We start from the raw sequence: 20,701 nt of genomic DNA, 5'->3' as shown, positions 1-20,701 counted from the left end.
ATAAAGGGTATATAACCAATGTAAACACAGGCTTTTCATCAGTTTCCCATTTGTCAAAAGTGGAGCCACCCTTGAATTAGATAAATGTAGTAAATCCATTCATTCATTCGATAAATATTTGAATTCCTCTTAATATGAGGTGCATTGTTGGAAAGATTTAGGGTACATTAGTGATAAAAAAATTTAAAAATTCTGGGCTTTAAGTAGTTCCTAATTGACAGAGACAGAAGACCAGTAAATCAAATACATTACAATATTATGTGGGAACTGCTATGGAACACAGAGGGGAGAGTGAAAAATTCTGTCCAAAGGTAATCCCAAAATAATGCTTGAACTAAATTTTGAATGAATAGGGGTTCATCAAAAGAATGGGTAAAGGGCATAAGTCAGGAAGAACATGCAGCATGTGCAAAGACGTAGAGGTCAGAGTTCAGAGAAGTGCAAATAGTTCTGCATATAAACTAGAGACGTGAACCTAGAAAAAAGAATCCATGTCGTGAAAGGTCTTGTATGTGATGTTGAATTTGACATTTATATGTGATGGGAAACTACAGAGAATTTTAAATAAGAGGGTCACATAATCAAACCTGTCTTAGGGAAAAGGTTTTTTCGGTAGTTGTGTAGAAGAGAGAATAGAAGTAAGAAATGGGAACAGAGACAGGCAGGCCCAATGACAAGTAACTAATCCTTCCAGATAAAGATGCTAGGGGGCTGATTAAAATCATAGAGAAGGCCAAAGGAGTAAGGTATGAAGGTTATTAAGGAGGAAAGAGACACAACTTGGTGACTAACTGGGTATAAAGTGTGAAAGAAACATTAATCATGACTTGGGTTTCATGCTCATACGTTTGCTTGATGATACTGCCATTTGAGGAAACAGGGAAGAAGATGGTATACTTTTACCAGGGAAGAGGATTAATTTACTTTTTGAACATGTGCGTTTAATGGCGCTCTACTAAAAATGTAGGTCACAATCTATAGGATTGTTAGAAATGAAGAATCTCAGGATCCAAACTATTTTAACAAGATCCGCAGGTGACTTCCATGTACACTGGGTTAAGGTACTATGAGACCACGCAAGTGGAAATGTCAATTCGCAGTCAGAAATGTGGTATCTAACAAAAGAAAGGTTTAATTTAAAGATATAGATTGGGAGTCACTAGGTGAACACTGCAGTTGAAACCGAGGGAGTGGGACATCATTCAAGAGAGTAAGAAAAAAAAGAAAATAAGAACACAGACCCCGACTAACACCAGTATTTGGAGTGTGGGTGGTAGAAGAGAGGCCAGGAAAGGAGAATTTTTAAAAAGACCTGTTCACACAAGTGAAGGCAAGAGAGTTTCAAATGCTAGAGAGTCACTGTTATCTCATTTAATCCTCAAAACAGTCCTAAAAGGTAGGTATTAACTGATTTTACATCATCTATTAACCCATTTTATAAATGAGACAGCTGATGAAGATAGTGCTAAAGAATCAGCATTCCTTCCAGCAAAACTCCAAGGCAGAAGCGTAACCCTACGCATTACTACCAGTCAGCCACAGCGGGGATAAGGAGTAAAAACCTATTTGCTATCTCAATTCTACATTATTTTAAAATTCCTTTCTGTGTCCAAAGGTTTATGATTCTAATACAGAGGCTGGCAAACTATGGCCCATAGGCCATATTGGGTCTCCCTGTTTTTATAAATAAAGTTTTATTGGAACACACCCACATATGTTCATTTAAATATTTTCCATGGCTGCTTCCATATTACAAAAGCAAAAATCAATAGCTGCAATGAAGACCTTGTTGTTTATAAAGTTGAAAATTTTTACTATCTGGCCCACAGGAAAAGTTTTCCAAGACCTACAAAATTAGGGAAAATTTACATTTTTTGATAGAAACAGACTACAGACATATCCTTATCATGGCGAAAAACATACTTACTTGATATTATTACTTCTGATGTCACCACAGGTGATAAAACACTAGGTCCAATACATAATGAGAAGTTTTTATACACACTGCCTTCCCTACTTAAACAACTGTAACATGGAAAACAAAATTATTTTAGGAGATATACCTGGAATTAGCTAAGGCATATGACTGGGTCTTTTTTTTTCTCCCCACAAACTCTGAGTTGATTAATGTGGATAATATGTTTCAAATTTTAAATCCTTCTCTTCTGGAATAATTTAACATTACTTTTTTCTTCTGTTTTATGATATGGCTAATTTAAATTAAGAAAATTTAAAAAAATGTACTACCTTCTCACGGGCTCAGAAAATACTGGTATTATACATAATTATATAAAATATGGTTATGGACTTGGAAGTAACAATCATTTTAATTTAAATAAACATGTACTAATACTTGCATGAATTAAATATTCATACATAGAATTAAATTCCAATGTTTCAAAAGGAAAAGACAGTATGACCACATGTACTCACAAGTTTCATAATTTAACTATACATAAGAAATATATATAATTGGGACTTCGCTGGTGGCGCAGTGGTTAAAAATCCACCTGCCAATGCAGGGGACATGGGTTCAATCCCTGGGCCAGGAAGATCCCACATTCCACGGGGAGCTAAGCCCGTGTGCCAACTACTGAAGCCCGCGCTCCTAGAACCTGTGCTCCACAACAAGAGAAGCCACCACAATGAGAAGCCCGTGCACCACAACAAAGGGTAGCCCCTGTTCACTGCAACTAGAGAAAGCCTGTGCACAGCAATGAAGGCTAAATGCAGGCAATAAATAAATAAATAAATTTATTAAAAAAAAAACGAAATATATATATAATTAAGCTGTAATCCAAGGATTAATAAACGACAATCTTTTAAAGACTGAACTAGCAACTGTAGAAATTATTACCATGGACAAAATAAAACCTGATATCACAAACAGAAGGGCTAAAGCTACTCCTGACCTCATGAAAATCTGAGTCATGAAAGATTTTTAATACAAGTCAGTAAATATGAATAATCAATATAATTAAAAAGCAAATGCCAAAACTTTTTAGGAATAAGAATGATCACATTATCCTTCAGAGAACTGATATAAAACAAGCCAAAACAACTCTGGTACAATTCTGATTTAAGTGTTTGAGGCAAAATAAATCATACAGAGTAAGGAATTTTCTCCCTAAGCAGAGGTTGATGTTATATTCTGTGCTACATCAGAATATGTTCTTATTCTAACAAAGAATGTATTTAATTAGATGTGCATCTGTTCCGGGTCTCATATAAAATGTCTCCAAGTCAACTATTTGATTACATTTCTGTGCCAAAATGAGCAATATTTTACTATACACAATTCTAGGCCAGCAATAAAGGGAATGTGCTAATACAGGCACTTTTATAAAATACTAAATCCAGAAAATTCTCTTGTCATTAAGTAAACAAGGCAAGAAATCATGGGAAAGGCAGCAGAAACAAAAACAAAATGAGGTATATAAATAGACCACTTACGTATTTTAGTAAAAAAAAAAACACCCCCCCCCCCCCCCCAAGAAAAGCAACTTTATTACCTTCATAAAACTGATTTTCAAGTGACATGCAAGGATGGAATAGAAAAGCTCTAGTCCAAGTCTTTTTGGAGACACAAAGCTCCATTACTGTTTGTTGTCAATCAAAAGAATACATTCACGGGCTTCCCTGGTGGCACAGTGGCTAAGAATCTGCCTGCCAATGCAGGGGATATGGGTTCAAGCCCTGGTCCGGGAAGATCCCATATGCCTTGGAGCAACTAAGCCCATGTGCCACAATTACTGAGCCTGCACTCTAGAGCCCGAGAGCCACAACTATTGAGCCCACACGCTGCAACTACTGAAGCCCACACGCCTAGAGCCTGTGTTCCGCAACAAGAGAAGCCACCGCAATGAGAAGCCTGTGCACCACAAGGAAGAGTAGCCCCTGCTCTCCGCAACTACAGAAAACCCACGCAAAGCAACGAAGACCCAATGCAGCCAACAAATTAAAAATAAATAAATAAATATTAAAAAAAAAAAGAATACATTCACAATTATCCTTTCACATATTTATCTTTAATTCCTATGATGATGCACCTGTATGACTTCCTCTCCTCTACACCTCAAGTTCTATGGTAATTAATTCTCTTCTTGATGATTTGTTATTTTGTACAAGTCTACTCTCACTTAATGCAACTGTTCCTTAGGAGTTTTATATAAATCAGTTTACATTAAAAATATTTAGAAGAATTACATTTCCACCTGGTAAAAGAAAGCTTCTTATAAAATTTGTACTTAGTAGTCTCCTCTGTTAAGAAAATAATCACCTCGTCATGAGCTTTACTGAAATCTAAATTTCATATTTTGTGCTTGTTTAAAGTAACCTGGTATTCAATAATTATTATAAAATTCCACCTTCATGAAAACAAATGTAGAGAAAATGCATATACTGTTGAGAAAGTATAACCTTAAAAATTCTTATTCTTGGGGCTTCCTAGGTGGCGCAGTAGTTAAGAATTCGCCTGCCAATGCAGAGGACATGGGTTTAATCCCTGCTCCAGGAAGATCCCACATGCCGTCGAGCAACTAAGCCCATGCGCAAAAAAAAAAAAAAATTCTTTTTCTTGGTAATATTTAATGAAATTATTCTTGTGAAATGTTGATTTTTAAATTATAACTGAACTTTTACTAGAGTTAATTTTATATACCTTGGACTTGAGGGAATCTCCCCAATTTTCATCCACAGACTTCAAGAATAGCTCCTGCATACAGCTGCAAAAGGAAAAACAGGAGTTTAAATAACTGGTATAAATTTAAAAAATGTAGTTATAAAGTACACATAAAATTTCACAGCATAAACATTACAGTAAAGCATATATATAAACATCAAACAAATGTTAGAAGAGAAAATGGTGGCCTAAGGGTATTAAATAGTAGAAGAGCTCAAGCCCTACTTGGAGTATTCTCAAACTTAGCCAAAAAATTAAAGAAGATATGGAGACTTGACAATGAACTTGACTAGGTAAACTGTCCCAGGAAGTTCTTTACAAAATTTTAGACTTCTCACTTTTCAGGATGCTAAGTTGAACCAAGGCATGTATCCATCTATTCAACATAAAAAATGAAAATTCTTTTTGGTTGCTTTTAAAATTGAGTGATCAATGTTTTAAAATTAAACAATGCAAAAACCCAATACCTTTAAAAAGTAATTAGAGTAGTATGTAACGATATTACAGAAGAGCCAGTAAAATCTCATTATAAAGAATATAAATGCAAATATTTCCCTTAATGAAATTCAGCTGAAATGGATTCAGTGGTAAATATTACTTTTCTGGCTATAGAACCTGCACGTTCTCTTTATGGTAAAAGCTCATTATAAAAAACTCAAATGCAATTATTTTATTGCAACAAATTTAGTTTAAATGGATTTAATAGTAAATATCCCTTTTTTGTGGCTGTAGACCCTTGCCCATTCTTCTCGTAGTGACTCGGAAATGCTGTAACTCCGAGAAGGCAGGCAATTGCAAGAACGTACTATATCCATTTTATTTCTTCTTGGCTTTTAGATTTTTTTTTTTTTAAATTGTAGGTCCAAGAGCTAAAGACAGATTTTACTTTTCAAGTTCTAAAATAGCACACACACACACAAAATCACATGCACTATGTGTGTTTATTTTAGATACTTGGGAAAATACAGAAAAGCACAAAATAGAAATTTAAAGATCACCTTAATTCCAACTCCTCCCAAAATAATGACTTTTAAAAAACATTTTGGTGATTCTGGGCTAGATCAATAAAATTCTTAAGTTTTTGAGGGGCACAGATACAAGAGTCTGATGGAATTTGCTTTAATTCAGGCTACTCATGGAGTCCCTGAAACCACTGATGGATTTCAGATTAAGAACTCTAATGATTTCTAAGATTTTAAAATAAGATTTGGTTAATCTTTACCCTGCCAAGTCTTTAAAAGTATAAGGCCATATTACCAATGAACTCATAAGATGTTTAACATCACTAATCATTAGGGAAATTAAATCAAAAACATGAGATACCACTTCACACTCATTAGAAGCAATTATCAAAAAAATGGAAAACAACAAGTGGTTGGCTAGGAGATGGAGAAAATGGAATCCTTGTGCACTGCTGTTGGGGATGTAAACCAGTGCAGCCACTATGGGAAACAGAATGGTGGTTCCTTAAAAAATTAAAAATGGAATTATATGATAAAGCAATTCCACTTCTAGGTATATGCCCAAAAGAATTGAAAGCAGGGACTGGAATAGTTTTTTGTATACCAATTATTATTCACAACAGCCAAAAGGTGGAAGCAACCCAGGGGTCTACTGACAGATGAATCGCTGAACAAAATGTGGTATATACATACAATGGAAAAGTATTATTCAACCTTAAAAAGGAAGGAAATTATGACACATGCTATAACAAGGATGAACCTTGAAAACATTATGCTAAGAAATAAGGCAGCCACAAAAAGATAAATACTGTATGATTCCACTTATACAAGGTACTTAGAGTAGTCAAATTCAGAGACAGAAACTAGAATGGTGGTTGTCAGGGGCTGGAGGGGAGGAATGGGGAGTTATTGTTTAATGACTGTGTTTCAGTTTAGGAAAACGAAAAAGTTCTGGAGACAGATGGTGATGAAGGTTGGACAACACCGTGAATGTACTTAATGTCACTGAATTGAACACTTAAAAAGTTAAAATAATATACATATATATTACCAGAATTAACAAAGTAAAAAATATAAACCCATATTAAAATCTGGTTATTAGATTTATTTTTTATTTCCAAGTTTATGATCCTTTGGAAACTCTAAGTGGAGATTCCATTACCTTATATAATGGCATTTCTCTACACCAATGTTTCCCAAAATTCTTCATATCATGACACACTGAAAACTGTAATAATTGTTTGGAACACTGAGGTAAAAGGAGGTGGCTGCTTATAACTTGAGAAGACTAGCCCCTGCTCACCCTAGTTCCCATCTGTTTGTCCCAAGAACTGAAGGATTCAGTATTCCAGCACATGTGTAACCCATTCTCTGCACCACAAAACATGAAGTGATTAATTAAAAATATTAGAAACACACCCTTTAATGAATAGGCAGCTCAGATGTGAGCTTCTTAAGGAAAACTTTTGTTGACCTCCTACTCTCAGTTAGGGACCTTCCTAGTAAACCTCCACAGAATTCCTCTCTTACCATAATGTACTATAAATATTCTATAACTCGACTGTAGACAGGAAATGTCTTATCGTAATTCCCCCTCAGAACTGGACACAAAGCTGTTGTTCAATAAGTGTGTACTGAATGGACAGAATTACTCACTTAACAGCATTAAATGACTCTTTTTTCATCTTGTAACTTCAAAAATATTTCAAGTTCCTTTCACATACTTTGTAGATTATGCTTAGTTTCAGTCTAAACAGAAAAGAAAACGTAACTCAAAGCTGCCTAACATTATTAAAGTCAAATTCTAAAAGCATTAATTTGTGATGCTAGTTTGGCATTTTATTTACGAATTTGTAGTGTTCACAGGAAAACATTTGTTTTTTGTGGTGAATAAATATGGTAAATTAACTACAAATTGCAGTAAATTTTCAATGCCTTATAAAGTAATCATAAGCATCTTTGGCAATACAAACATTTACTCACAAGGAAATACATGCTACTTAGAATTTATCAGGGCATGAAGTATGAAAGGATTAAAAAAGGTTAAAACTTGAAATTTCTTTAAATGGAAATATACGGACACCTTTAGAAAAATAGGAAAATGATGCACAAAATTGCACTTGCCCCTCGGGAATCCACACCTATTTCCATATTACGTATTAGCGCCAGTTTTCCTAAACTTCTGATAGTGTCCTCTGGGTGGGAAGGAGAAATATCTAACTACTTCAGCTCTATAACTAATTTACCTTATTTGTAACAGGATTTTTGAATATGCTAATCTCCCTCTTATTTAAAAATAAGTGATTTTTGGGCTTCCCTGGTGGCGCAGTGGTTGAGAATCCGCCTGCCAATGCAGGGGACATGGGTTTGAGCCCTGGTCCGAGAAGATCCCACATGCTGCGGAGCAACTTAGCCCGTGTGCTACAACTACTGAGCCCATGCGCCACAACTACTGAAGCCTGTGCGCCTAGAGCCTGTGCTCCGTAACAAGAGAAGCCACCGCAATAAGAAGCCCACGCACCACAATGAAGAGGAGCCCTCCAACCCCGCTCTCTGCAACTACAGAAAGCCCTTGTGCAGCAACGAACACCCAACACAGCCAATAAATAAAAATAAATTAAAAAAATAAATAAGTAAAAATAAGTGATTTTTAACTTATTCTTAAAATAAGTTTCAGCTTTGTAATTAGCTTTTTTTTTGCAATTTAAATAAATATATTTTAAACATTACCAAGATTATTTATACCGGGCTTCCTAGGTGGCGCAGTGGTTAAGAATCCGCCTGCCAAAGCAGGGGACATGGGTCGATCCCTGCTCTGGGAAGATCCCACATGCCGCAGAGTGGCTAAGCCTGTGAACCACAACTATTGAGCCCATGTGCCGCAACTACTGAAGCCTACGCGCCTAAAGCCCGTGCTCTGCAAAAAGAGAAGCCACGGCAATGAGGAGACCGCACACCACAATGAAGAGTAGTCTCCACTCACCGCAACTAAAAGAAATCCCACACACAGCAAAAAAAGACCCAACACAGCCAAAGAAAAAAAAAGATTATGTATACCTATCTCAATTTTAAATTCTATACATTTATTTTCCTAATATTTTGGGACAATGTACTCCCTTCATTGTTGAAAGACTTCCCTGATAATTTACTGTTGGAATACAACGATTTCTTCCCACCTGACCAATCTTTTTTTATAAAATTTCAGTAAGGGCTTATAATGAGATTTTCTCATATAAAAAAAGGCCCAAACCTTAATTTTGTGGTGATAACTTTGCTATATAATTAAAGTCTAACTATGCTGCTATAAAATGAATCAGATTAACAGCAAGACAAAAAAAAAACTGGTGCTATTTTCTACCAGATAGCTAGATTCCTAGATAAGTTAATTTATAACAGAGTTATGTACATTTTCTAAAGAATTTTTAAAAAGTGCTGCATTTGTTAATTTTTACTGCCACCATTATACTACCACCATCACAACAAATTGTAAAACTGGTCCAAGTTAGAAATATTCTACTACACTCCAATACTAAGCACTTAATATACTTTTGTTGGTGATGATATCCATGGCTCTTGAAGAAACAGGATAGTAAGAAAAACTTGAAATAACTACTTAATTGTTTAAATACGTCAAATTAAATATCAAATTTTTATACAGCATGGTACTGTTAAACAAGGAGGCCATCACACGGGTGGTTCTAGGGCATTAGCAGCCTATGTAACCAAACTAAGCCTATAAATGCTTCAAAGTTAAGAAATAAAACCTAAAATAACCAATCACAAACAGCCAGCTAGGCTTTCCCAAATAAGGCAACCACTTAAGTAAACTATAGCCAATCAGAAAATTTCTTTGCTTTGCTTCTGCATCTTCTCTGTAAGTTTTGTCCCTAATTCCTGTTGGTGGGGTGCTCCTAACCACTTCCATTTTGGTGTTACCCAATCTGAACTGATTTTTGCTCAAACTATTAAAAATTTTAATATACTTTAGTTTATCTCAAGAGTATAGTGAAAAGAGCTCAAGTTATAAAATCAAATGTGTATGTGGGCCCAATTCTGGTTCTGCTACTTACAGGCAGCAAGTCATTCTCTTTGAGCCTGAGTTTACTGTCTGAACAAGAAATACTCCCTACCTTCCAGAGTAGCTAAAAGGAGTTAAAAAAAAAAAAGACAAAAATATGCAAAAAGCCTGGATTCTTTAGATGCTCAGTAAGAATAGTGAATATTATAATATTTTCTTTCACACTATTGGTCATGTTTAAGGTGTGTACCCATTTTCATAGAGCTTCCGGCAGCCCTGATGCCTATTCAGGGCTATCATTCACTGTTCCTCTGTTATTAGAAAAGCCACTTCAAAAGTTTTCAGGCTTTCAAATTCAAATGACCTTAGAGCAGTGTTTTCAACCCTTGCTGTACACCTGAATTACCTGAGAAGATTTTTAAAACCACTGATCCCTGGAATCCACCCCAGTCCAAGTAAGTCAGGATAGTTCGTTGAGATGTAACAATCAGACAGTAAGTAGGCTTTTGCTCAAGATACTAACCAAATTAATTCTAAAAGGTAAACGAGGTAAACACTGACTAAAGCAAGACAAATGCTACAATACTGTTTTTCTTCTCATATGAAGTATCACTTGCAGCCATACATTCTTATTTTTGAAATCCTCTTTTATTTAAAGCAAAACATTAGAAAAAAATTGAAAAAACTTTGAATATTAAGTAACAATATGATGAAAATGATCTAATGTTAGGTGAACAAAAGGAAAAATTTGACTGTTGAACAGAATTCAGATCTGAGGAGTAACTATTTTATAGGTCTTCTGAAGGCTTGCTCTTAAATAAAATGTAGGGATTTAAAAATAAGGAAGTATGGCTATAACATGATGAAAGCTAAGTATACTATTTAGAGATCTTAAATGAAAAACTATTCTGATACATTCAAGTATATGTGAGTCACTCTAAACATTAATCATATCCACTGTAATTTCTTAAACTCAACTTTATTTCTTTCACATACATCTGCAGAGGAGAAATATATCATGCAAAAGCTATTTTTAGCAAATTTCGTCAGTTAATTCTCAGGGAAAATGTTTCCAACTAAAACTATGTCTAGCGATCTGCTGATGTTTTAAATTTTAATTTGTTATTTATCAAGGTCATTCCTATATTTTCAAATATTTTTTAAAGTGCCGTAGTGCTAGAAACAAAAAGCTACAATTACACATGGACAAATAACCAGGGTACTAAATATTTTGCGATCTTATAGAAAGCTTTTGTCAGGAGTTCAGTTTAAGTCACCTTAAGTTTATAAGGCAAATGGTGTATTTATTAACACTTTCATAACACTCTGATTGATGGTGTTCTTGTATAGGAACAATGAGTGAATATTGAAGATTAGAGAAATTAGTTAGGTTTTACAATTTTAGCAAACCAAGCTGGTAAATAAAATGCTCTAATATTATACCCCTGAGATTAAACTATTCATTTTTAGGTGCTTTCTATCAAACTCTGAAAAAAATTTAAAACAATGACTGTGCCTAAGGAAGCTCCCTAAGTTTAAAACTTACTCTACTACACTATTAAATTGCTGTTCCTTTCTGTATCTTGTGTCTTCCTTGAGACTGAGAAAACTAGAAACAAGCAAGGTAGTATCTACCTTAATTTAAATCAGGTTCTAAAGAAGGTAAGAGTATACTGGGGGAATCTTTCCATAAAGATGCAATTACTGTTTCACTAAAAAGCTCAATGAAAATGTAAAAAAATAAAATAAAATAAAATAAAATAAAATAAAATAAAATAAAATAAAATAAAATAAAAATGTTTCTCTGACATTACCACAATCTATATTAGACCATTCTAACTATGAAGTCTGAGGAAAAAAAGAACGAGGCTTCTTTCAATACTCTGATAAAGACACAGAATTTGTATATAAACCTAAACCTAAAACAAAGAGAATTTCATGAGCAAGAAGTTAAGACTGTGACGATTAGACTTTCACCTGAAAACAAATACACTCACAGATACAGACACACACACATTCCCTTACATACTTCAGCTGTAAGTATGAATAATTTAGGATATCATTTGGGAACAATGTATTCAATCCTACTAATACCTAGGGAATATCACACAATGTAAAGAAATAACTTGACACAATGCCACTATACTTCCTGAAGCCAAAATATCCAAAGAATGGTAAAAATGACCCTAAGCTTGACTATCTTAGTAAGCAGTTTTTAAAATAAAACCAAGTAGCCCCTTGATAATATGTGGAAGTAAAGAAAATGGTAAACTATTTAGTATAAGTACTCAATAAGAAGAAAATTCAATTTGTCTTTTTGCTTCTAAATGTTTGAAAATTATAACCTATATTCTTGTTAATTTGAAAAAACTGAGATCCTGTTAAAATACAGTTCAATATCCAACCGCTCAATAGCCTCAAAAAATGAACGTGAAAGTGCCACATCTGGAAAAGCTGCTTTTCAAAAGAGACTTCAATTCTTTGTTAGTGTTCCTACTACCACTCCAATACTGAACACCATTGCTTATCATAAAAAAGGGGGCAATTGTTATCATCTTTAAGAAAGGTTACAAATATTTGAAATAAAAAAAAGAGTTGGGTCAAATGATCTCATTCTATTAAAATTAATTACCTAATATATTTTAACTTTAAGAACAGATACAAAAATAAGCTATAATAATCCAAAAGTTAAACGGTACACAAAAATTAAGAGCAATAATATGAAATTAGAACAACAGAAACTAGGCCATTCCATACATTTTTACTTTCTGTGCACTCTTTGACAAGTATACTATCTATTTTAGAATTTATTATGGTACCCGGGTAAAATTCATGTTCTGCTAAATTAAAACTTCACACTTATTTCTTCAAAAAGAAAACTGAAAAGGCAGTTTGAAACTACAAGTTATAAGCTTTATTAAAACTTATCCTCTGTTGCTGTCCCCTTTTCCATTCACCACCATTGCCTTAAGGGGCTACCTTGTAGTTAGTGGAAGTCTTTAGTAGCCTTATATTGGGGTTAGTACTTTCTCAAATAAGAACACTGGAAAGCATCCTCATTCATCTCTTGCACATTCCAATGCAGTCAGTCAATAAATCCTATAGATTTTACTGCCTAAATCTATTTCAGATCTGTCCCTTCCCCATTTTTACTACCAGTGTGTTAGCTTAAGCCCCTGTATCTTGCCTCTGGAAACTGGCAATCTAAGTTCTTTTTCTCGCGACAGTATTCCTCTCTGCTCTATCAACTATTATTCATAACACCAACAAAAGTTAATAAAACACAAATCTGATGTCAATTCACTGTTTATGATCCTTAAATTTTGTCCCTTGCCTACAGGATAGAGTCCAAACTTCTTATCAAGGTACACTGGTCCTGCTTACATAACTATCGTTCTCTCTCCTCATAATAAGCTATCTGATTTATCTTGGCCAGCTCTCTCATGATGACGCTGTACCTTTTCATTTACTTTTCCTTCTGCCTGAGAAGACCTTCTCCTAATCATTTTCTAACTTATTATGAGCATCAACTTCTGCATAACCAAGTGATAATATTTACCTGGCCTGTCAAATGCTTATACCATTCCTTTTGTGTGCTTTCATACCACATATTTTGTTCACAGCACACATCTCACTGAATTCTTGAAAGAAATCAATGTGTCTGGAAAAATAATAAAAAAGTAAGTACAGAAGGGTATAAAATAAGAAGTAAAAAATTTCCTTTGCCTCATCTCTCATTCAATAACTTTTATTTTTTTAATTTTTTTAAAATTTATTTATTTATTTATTGGCTGTGTTGGGTCTTCGTTGCGTCTTCGTTGCTGCACACGGCTTTCTCTAGTTGCTGCGAGCTGGGGCTACTCTTCATTGTGGTGCGCAGGCTCCTCATTGTAGTGGCTTCTCTTGTTGTGGAGCACAGGCCCTAGGCACGTGGGCTTCAATAGTTGCGGCACATGGGCTCAGTAGTTGTGGCTCACAGGCTCTAGAGCACATGCTCAATAGTTGTGGCGCACGGGCTTAGTTGCTCCGTGGCATGTGGAATCCTCCCAGGGCAGGGCTTGAACCCATGTCGCCTGCATTGGCAGGCAGGTTCTTTACCACTGTGCCACCTAGGAAGTCCTCAATAACTTTTAAACTGTTTGTTTTCAGTGCTGTTGGTCACTTCCATAGTAATTAATATTGTTATATCTATAGTTCTTGATTATACCAACTTTAAGAGATTCATTGATTCCCTCCTTCCAACTTTTATTTCTAATTTTTTTAGTGGTTATAACATTGGATATTATACTTTAGCTGAACAGAATAACCTGCCAACTATATTCTAGTAGTCCAATTTCCATGTCTATTTCATCGTCTCCTCCAGGACAGTGACTATTGTCTTATTTTGGCATTCTCAGAGCCTCTAGTAAGAAATAATATTTAGTATATAAACAAAAAGTTTATTTTGACTCTAAGGTAGGTATGTCTAGGAAATGCAGTTATAAGACAGCCTGGAGATAGATTATGAATTACTTTAAGGGTTTATTTCCCTTCTAAACATTACAATCTGCAAATGTGACAATGTTTTAACATGCTTAGATAGAAGCTGATCCTGATTTGTAAATACCTAAAAAAACTGAATACATTTATTTTTCATATTAAAGGCAGATGAAATGCCACATCTAGAAAAGATAAAAAATAAGTTTAAATAATATTTTCAGTTCAACTGAATAACTGCACAAAAGAAACTTTAAATCTTTTGTTATACACATATATGACACATGTTTATTGCTAATTGTTAGCTGTATGACTTTAGGCAAGATCTCCATGCCTCAGACTCAGCTATGAACTGGAGATGATAATGGTACTTACCTCATAGAGTTGTTGTGAGGATTATATAAGTCAATTTATATAAAGTCTTGGGACAGCATCTTCATATAAGAACTTAATGAATGTTAGTAGCTATTATTATTTAAGTAAATATTAGTGTTATTATTTATTACTGTTGCTACTCAGGAGTCTTAGTCATTCTTATACTGAACTTGAACTGTTGCCAAACATTATTCGGACCTTTTTTTAAAAAGCTTCTTTCTGAACACTTTTATATTATAATTAGAACAATCTGTTGAATTAAATTTGTTTCCTTTGAAGAAATGAATTCATGTATTTGATGCTATAGACACTACAAAAGTGAAGCTATTTTAAGCAACTGTGAAATTTCTTTAGTGACTACAATTTCACGCACAGTTATCTTAACCTCCATTTCATCCTTCTATGTTTTATACACCAGTAGCATTCTGCTTTTGATAGGCTAAAGTTTAAAATTTGGCACTGTTTTGAATAATGCTGTTTAAGCTGACTTTTAAATTACTCTAAAGTTGGCTACAGAATTTCCATGTAAATTGAAAATAACAAAATGTTTCGATGCTCTTTTACCAGAATTAAGAAAAATTATGTGTCTTATTTAAAATGTTTGGTTGGGGCCTTCCATAAAGCCAAATTCATTAACATATTCTTGAAAAACACCAAGTAACAGAAACCATTAAAGTCTGTGTAAACTGAGGAGTAAATATTCGGTAATTTTAAACAGAAACTAGTAATGGGGTTGTGTTATTAAAATTGTTAACTATAAATGCAAAAAGGACAGACCTTCAAAAAGCCTATCTTGTATTTTACATTTAGCTCATTCATTTTTCTACAGTAACTCTGTGAAGCAGGTTACTATCAGCATTTTCAAGATGAGAGGCAAAACAGTGCAGATATTTAAAAACTTGGGGCTCTGGAGTCAGACTTGAGATGAAGCCAGGTTCTGGCACTAGTTTGCTGAGTAACTTCGAACAGATGACACCCTAGTTTCCTCTTCTGTTAAACAGGGGTAACAGTATTTACAATACAGAATTGTTGTCAGGATTACATAGATAACATAGGTAAAACACTTTAGCACATAACCAAGGTAAAATAAGCACTCAAAGGTGAGCCAATGTAATTATTACGACAAAACTGAAGATCCCAGAGTAATTTGTTAGCTCAAAGTCACAAAGCCAGTAAGCAATGAAGCTGAGATAAAAATCCAACTCTTTCCAAAACTCTTAGAAAAAGAAAGAAGGGGAAAAACTTCTAATGAACTATACATATGTTAATATTACCTCTGTACTGTCTCTGGCTTGCTGAGAGTACCCATAAATGTGGAGGCAGAGTAGTATACATGTGGAAAATGGGAAGGCTACTATACAAAGCTGGTCAATCAACATTAGTCTAACTCCAACTAAGTAATGGAGTGGGAAGTGGAGGTGATCTAACTATATTCTTAAAATTATTTTATGCACTACTTAGGTCCACTTATTCAAATCCAATAACAACACAATCATTATTGAAGATAAATATTAAAAAATTTTAATATTATCTGAAAAGTAGGTTTTTAAGTGAAAATAAAATCCCTTTATTAAATGCCTAAACTGTTGAGTTATTTTACAGAACCAGTAATGGTATAATTTGGTGATCTGCAGCCTAGGCTTCTACTGGTATTCTGTGAACGAGACCCACATGTCCCAAAATTCAAATAAAAGAAATCTCTTCTCAATCTGCAGAGTTTATTAGGTTAAAAAATTGAGCTCCACTTTATCAATGGTTTTGAATATTTTTTAGTAGCAAAACCGTTTTTCTTCAAAGGCACTCTTTCATATGGCATTTAAAAATGATCAAAAGGCTACACATTTTAAAAATTCAAACCTGTAGTATTTTCTTTATTAAAAATGTATCAACCAAGGACTCAGAAAGTTAAAATCCAGGGTTATGTTTGACATAATTTACTTCTGAATTTTGTTGCACATAAGCAAGTAATTACAAATGGTCGAAGTTTTCATAGTACTAATATTTTTATCATAAGATATTTCTTCTTGATTCAACTGATCCAAGAGCTCGAAAGTGGAATAATAGAAAATTTTGTTCCAAATTTTTATTACTGGCAAATCTAATTTTTCATGTTATATCTCTCATCTATTTTCTTTTACCTTACTTTCCCAACAGCAATAACTATTATGCCATCCTCTGAGTTCTCCAAATTTTCTGTTTCTTTCTTCTTTTTTCTTCATCAGCATATCAGATATTATCGCTACTACTGTCATCACCACCAGCCCCAAGTATTTACCTGGTACGTATTACACGCCAGGCACTATTCCAAGCAGTGTACGTATATTAACTCATTTAATCCTCAAACCACCTTAGGAGATAGGAACTATTATTATCCTCAATTTATAAATAAGGAAACAGGCACAGAGTGATAAGTAATTAGTCCAAGTTATCAGCTTGAGTAGCAGGGGATCTGAACCTAGGTAGTTTGGTTTCAGAGCCTGTGTTTTTAAGCACTACTCTAAACTACCCCCCAATACAATCAAGATTGAATGAACAGCAAATTAAGTTGAAATAACTTGCTTATGAGTTCATGTATATGAGTAATTGGGCTAGATGGAAAGTTTCCTCCCCAAAGGTGCTCTGGTTTGGTAACTAGCTAAACCTTCAGAACAGCAGTTCAGAGAAAAAGTAAGTGTGAATGCAAAATAATAGAAAGTACTAAAAACCAATTAAATAAAAATAATCTGAAAGAAGAAAGAAAGCAGTGGGCCTACAAGATCTTAAAAAGAACAGGTACTAGCTAAGGAAATAGGGGCATATAGCTAAGGGGAAATACAAAAGTTTTGCAGTAACAATGTTTGGACAAAACCTTAAGTGAGACAGAAAAAAAGCACCTAGCTGACAACATCAAGTTCAAATTCACAGAACTGGGAAGATTATAAAAATATGAGAAAAATAACACATTTATTGAAATACTACATTTAATCTTATGAATCTCAGAAAATATGTTACAAAATTCTTAACAGAAACCAGGAAAATCCCAGGAAACTCTTTTAACCAGATGGTCATGTACTCTTTGAAAAATATCTATTAATGTTAGTGATCAGACTGGAAACGCTAAAAAGTTGTGCTAAATAATTAACATTTCTTTTTTTAGATAGATTTGGGATGCTTATGATATCCTTATAAATAAAATACAGAAATGAAAACTCTAGAGTTAGATGAACAATTAGTGTTACTAACAGATAACATACTGACATCATGAGGACAAACTTTCTTATTCTTTATATTTAGGATATATAAGTGAAATACATGAAAAAGGTATTTAACAAGCATCTAGAAAGTTCAAGTATATTTCAACATAATTTTAAAAAATGACCTTTTCCAGCTTGTTCTTAGTAAAAACAGCCTTATTCAAGGACAAAAACTTAAGAAATACAGTAAGCTAAAGGCTGAGGATTCAGTAGCATAAAAAATAGCTCTGAACTTCAAAGAGAATAAAACACTGGAAGAGAAAAAAAGCCAAACAACAGATACAATATAGTGGAGGTAAGTGCAAATCAAGGGTCTCCTCAAGTGCTTTGGCAATACAGAGGTGTAGCTAACAGACCTTGGAAGTGGCAGTGGTGGTAGGAGAAGTTGGGGAAGACTTCCCAGAAGAGGGGAAATCTGAGCTAAATTTTTTAAAAATGGCTCAAGTATAAGTGGTTTACTCTGGCAACTAAGGAAAAAAAAAAAACACTGTTCTTTACCTAAGAGCTGCTTCATCCATTGGCTCCCTAGTGCAACTTTCCACGTAGCTACTGTGGCACCTAATGGTTCTTACATTATTCCATAACCATGGCTAATAACCAGGTTAGTGACCCAACTTGAGCTAGTAACAATCCTCATCTAAAATACTTCAAAAATGTAAACGGGGAAGAATCAGTCATTTTCTAGTGGGAAAAGCTATAAGATACAACACTCAGGAACCGGTAGTTACTATGTTTTCCTACCACAAGGAAAAAGTCAGTCAGCAGTGAAAAGAAGAATGGTCCCCTTCCCTTCCATCTTAAGATCCTACATACAAAAAGCTTTAGTCACTTATGCTACTTAGTAAATACTAATACCACCAAGATTTAAATATTTTTTCTTTCATTAGTTTAACTTTTTTACTTTATGCTACAAATTAGCATGCTCTTCATAATTCAGTCAATATCCTTACTAATGTTTGTAAACAGTACCTAGGTACACAGTTATGAGCAAACCTAGTTAAAACAGTAGTAAAAGAGCTTATTAAAAAATCTCATTTTAGTTAGTATTTGTGATGCTTACTTAGGTCCTTTATGATCAAAATGGGGGTGGGTGGCGACAAGACCAAATAAAAAGAATAAAGGAATATCTACTTAGAGAATAAGGGATTTTGAAGACATTTTCTGCATTTATTACAAGTTTTTTTTGTTTAAAGGAAATTTTTAGCTTCTGCCTATCAAAGGCTAAATGCAGCCCGCTGAATGAGTAAGCATCCGAAAAATGATTAGCCTCACCCCTGGACAGACCTATAAAGCATGCAACTAAGTGAGAATCAAAATGAGTATTCGGGTAACATTTCTTTATTATAGATAAACTGCAAAAACATTCCTGCGTATACACTACAATTTTTCTCTTCTACACACATACATACACAGAGACACAGCCATGCTTAAGTATTTTTAACATTCTTGATGTAAGGCACTAGTCTATATATTGCATATTTTTACTTTTACTAAAGCAGGACTAAATTAAACTATAATTTCAAAATTAAGCCTTAAGCCAGAGTTGAATGAGACAGAAACACTATTATGTATATTGTTATCTGTGATTATGTACCAATAATCCAGGGAGCAGTACTCTACAGATTAAGTCAAACAGCACTTCTATACCTGAATGTGGTTTACATCTAAATGGAGGCTTGCCCGATATGTCATACTTTTATATTTCCAGTACTATTTTAAGTGTTTTAGTTCCACCACGCTTATTACAGAAAACCATTCATCGATTTTGTGCAAGACTGTGCTAGCAAATGCTTAATGAGAAGTACATTTTTAGAGATTATGGGCAAGGAGTTAAGTAAAAAACAATGGGTACAGTATAAAAGGTATATTAGGATACAGGCTCACTTGCACTTAGATATAATAATCATTGCAGTTTGTAATTAGGCATATACTAAATGGTGGACAACTTGCCTACTGTTATAGCTGAGCTGTAACTGCTGCAAGGTGTCAAAATATCACACATAGCTCAATTAATGAAAACTGAACAGGAATATAATTAATTTGAGAAGTGTGTAACTGAAGTTCGGTTCCACTAAAATTATACCATAGGGACTTCCCTGGCGGTTTAGTGGTTAAGACTCTACACTTCCACTGCAGGGGGCATGGGTTTGAACCCATGTTGGCATAAGATCCCATATGCCACGTGGCGCAGCCAAAAAAAAAAAATATACAACAAAACTGGTATATTATAAACAATTACTGAGAAAGAGAAAGGGCAGTAAGTAAAAATAGATTTTATATGCACTTGGATTATAGTTTAGGCACATTTGATATCAAAGGGTAGATTTTCTCAATTTATCCTTAATTACAAAGGGAATGTGTGATAAAGATTATTAGATTATTTATTATAAAACACCCCCTTGTTATTCAATCCTTGTAAGTCTGGTGTTTCGGGAAATAATCATTGTGGGTCGAGGAGTTGTAGATGAGAGGATGAATCATACTTCAGCAATTTGCCCCATGTCATCAAAAAAATAAAAAATAAAAAAACAGGAGGGAAGAGTCCTATTAAACTAGTCAGGTCCTATGTCTTAAATCTATTCAAAATCAAGTTTTAAAAATTTGTTTAGATTTTATTTACTCGCAACAAGACTAACTTATATGTATGGGAATCTGCTGAACATTAAAATATATTATTGGTATATATGAACCAAGAAAATGAAAAACATGGAAGACTTGAAAGCCATTTCTGGGACACAGGAATTTTAGGTTTACAACTGAGAAATCAAGTGTAAATTTTGGTTGAATACGAACGTTGTTAAAGCTTGTCTGCTTGTTTTTCTTATAGAACTATAAAACTGTACTCAGTGTTAGAAATAAACATTTACTATCTAATAATGAGAAGATACAATTACTGTTTGAAAGCTTTACAAACCATGATTCAAACAGGACTTAGCAAGTACAACTGAAAGAGAAT

At 34.1% G+C, this 20,701-nt stretch overlaps 1 protein-coding gene across 1 annotated transcript in view; it reads right to left on the bottom strand.

Moving 5' to 3' along the window:
• Positions 1-20,701, bottom strand: part of SELENOF (selenoprotein F) — a 38,179-nt gene that overhangs the window by 7,612 nt on the left and 9,866 nt on the right. Inside the window, exon 3 of the mRNA XM_057713965.1 lies at positions 4,661-4,724. Within this exon, the coding sequence (XP_057569948.1) occupies positions 4,661-4,724 (64 nt within the window). The remainder of the gene's footprint in view (positions 1-4,660; positions 4,725-20,701) is intronic.

This window comes from Hippopotamus amphibius, chromosome 1, assembly GCF_030028045.1.
Source record: "Hippopotamus amphibius kiboko isolate mHipAmp2 chromosome 1, mHipAmp2.hap2, whole genome shotgun sequence".
In the NCBI taxonomy this organism is placed as follows: domain Eukaryota; kingdom Metazoa; phylum Chordata; class Mammalia; order Artiodactyla; family Hippopotamidae; genus Hippopotamus; species Hippopotamus amphibius.
The sequence above is the reverse complement of the archived record's forward strand: the minus strand, read 5'-3'. Positions and strand labels throughout refer to the sequence as shown.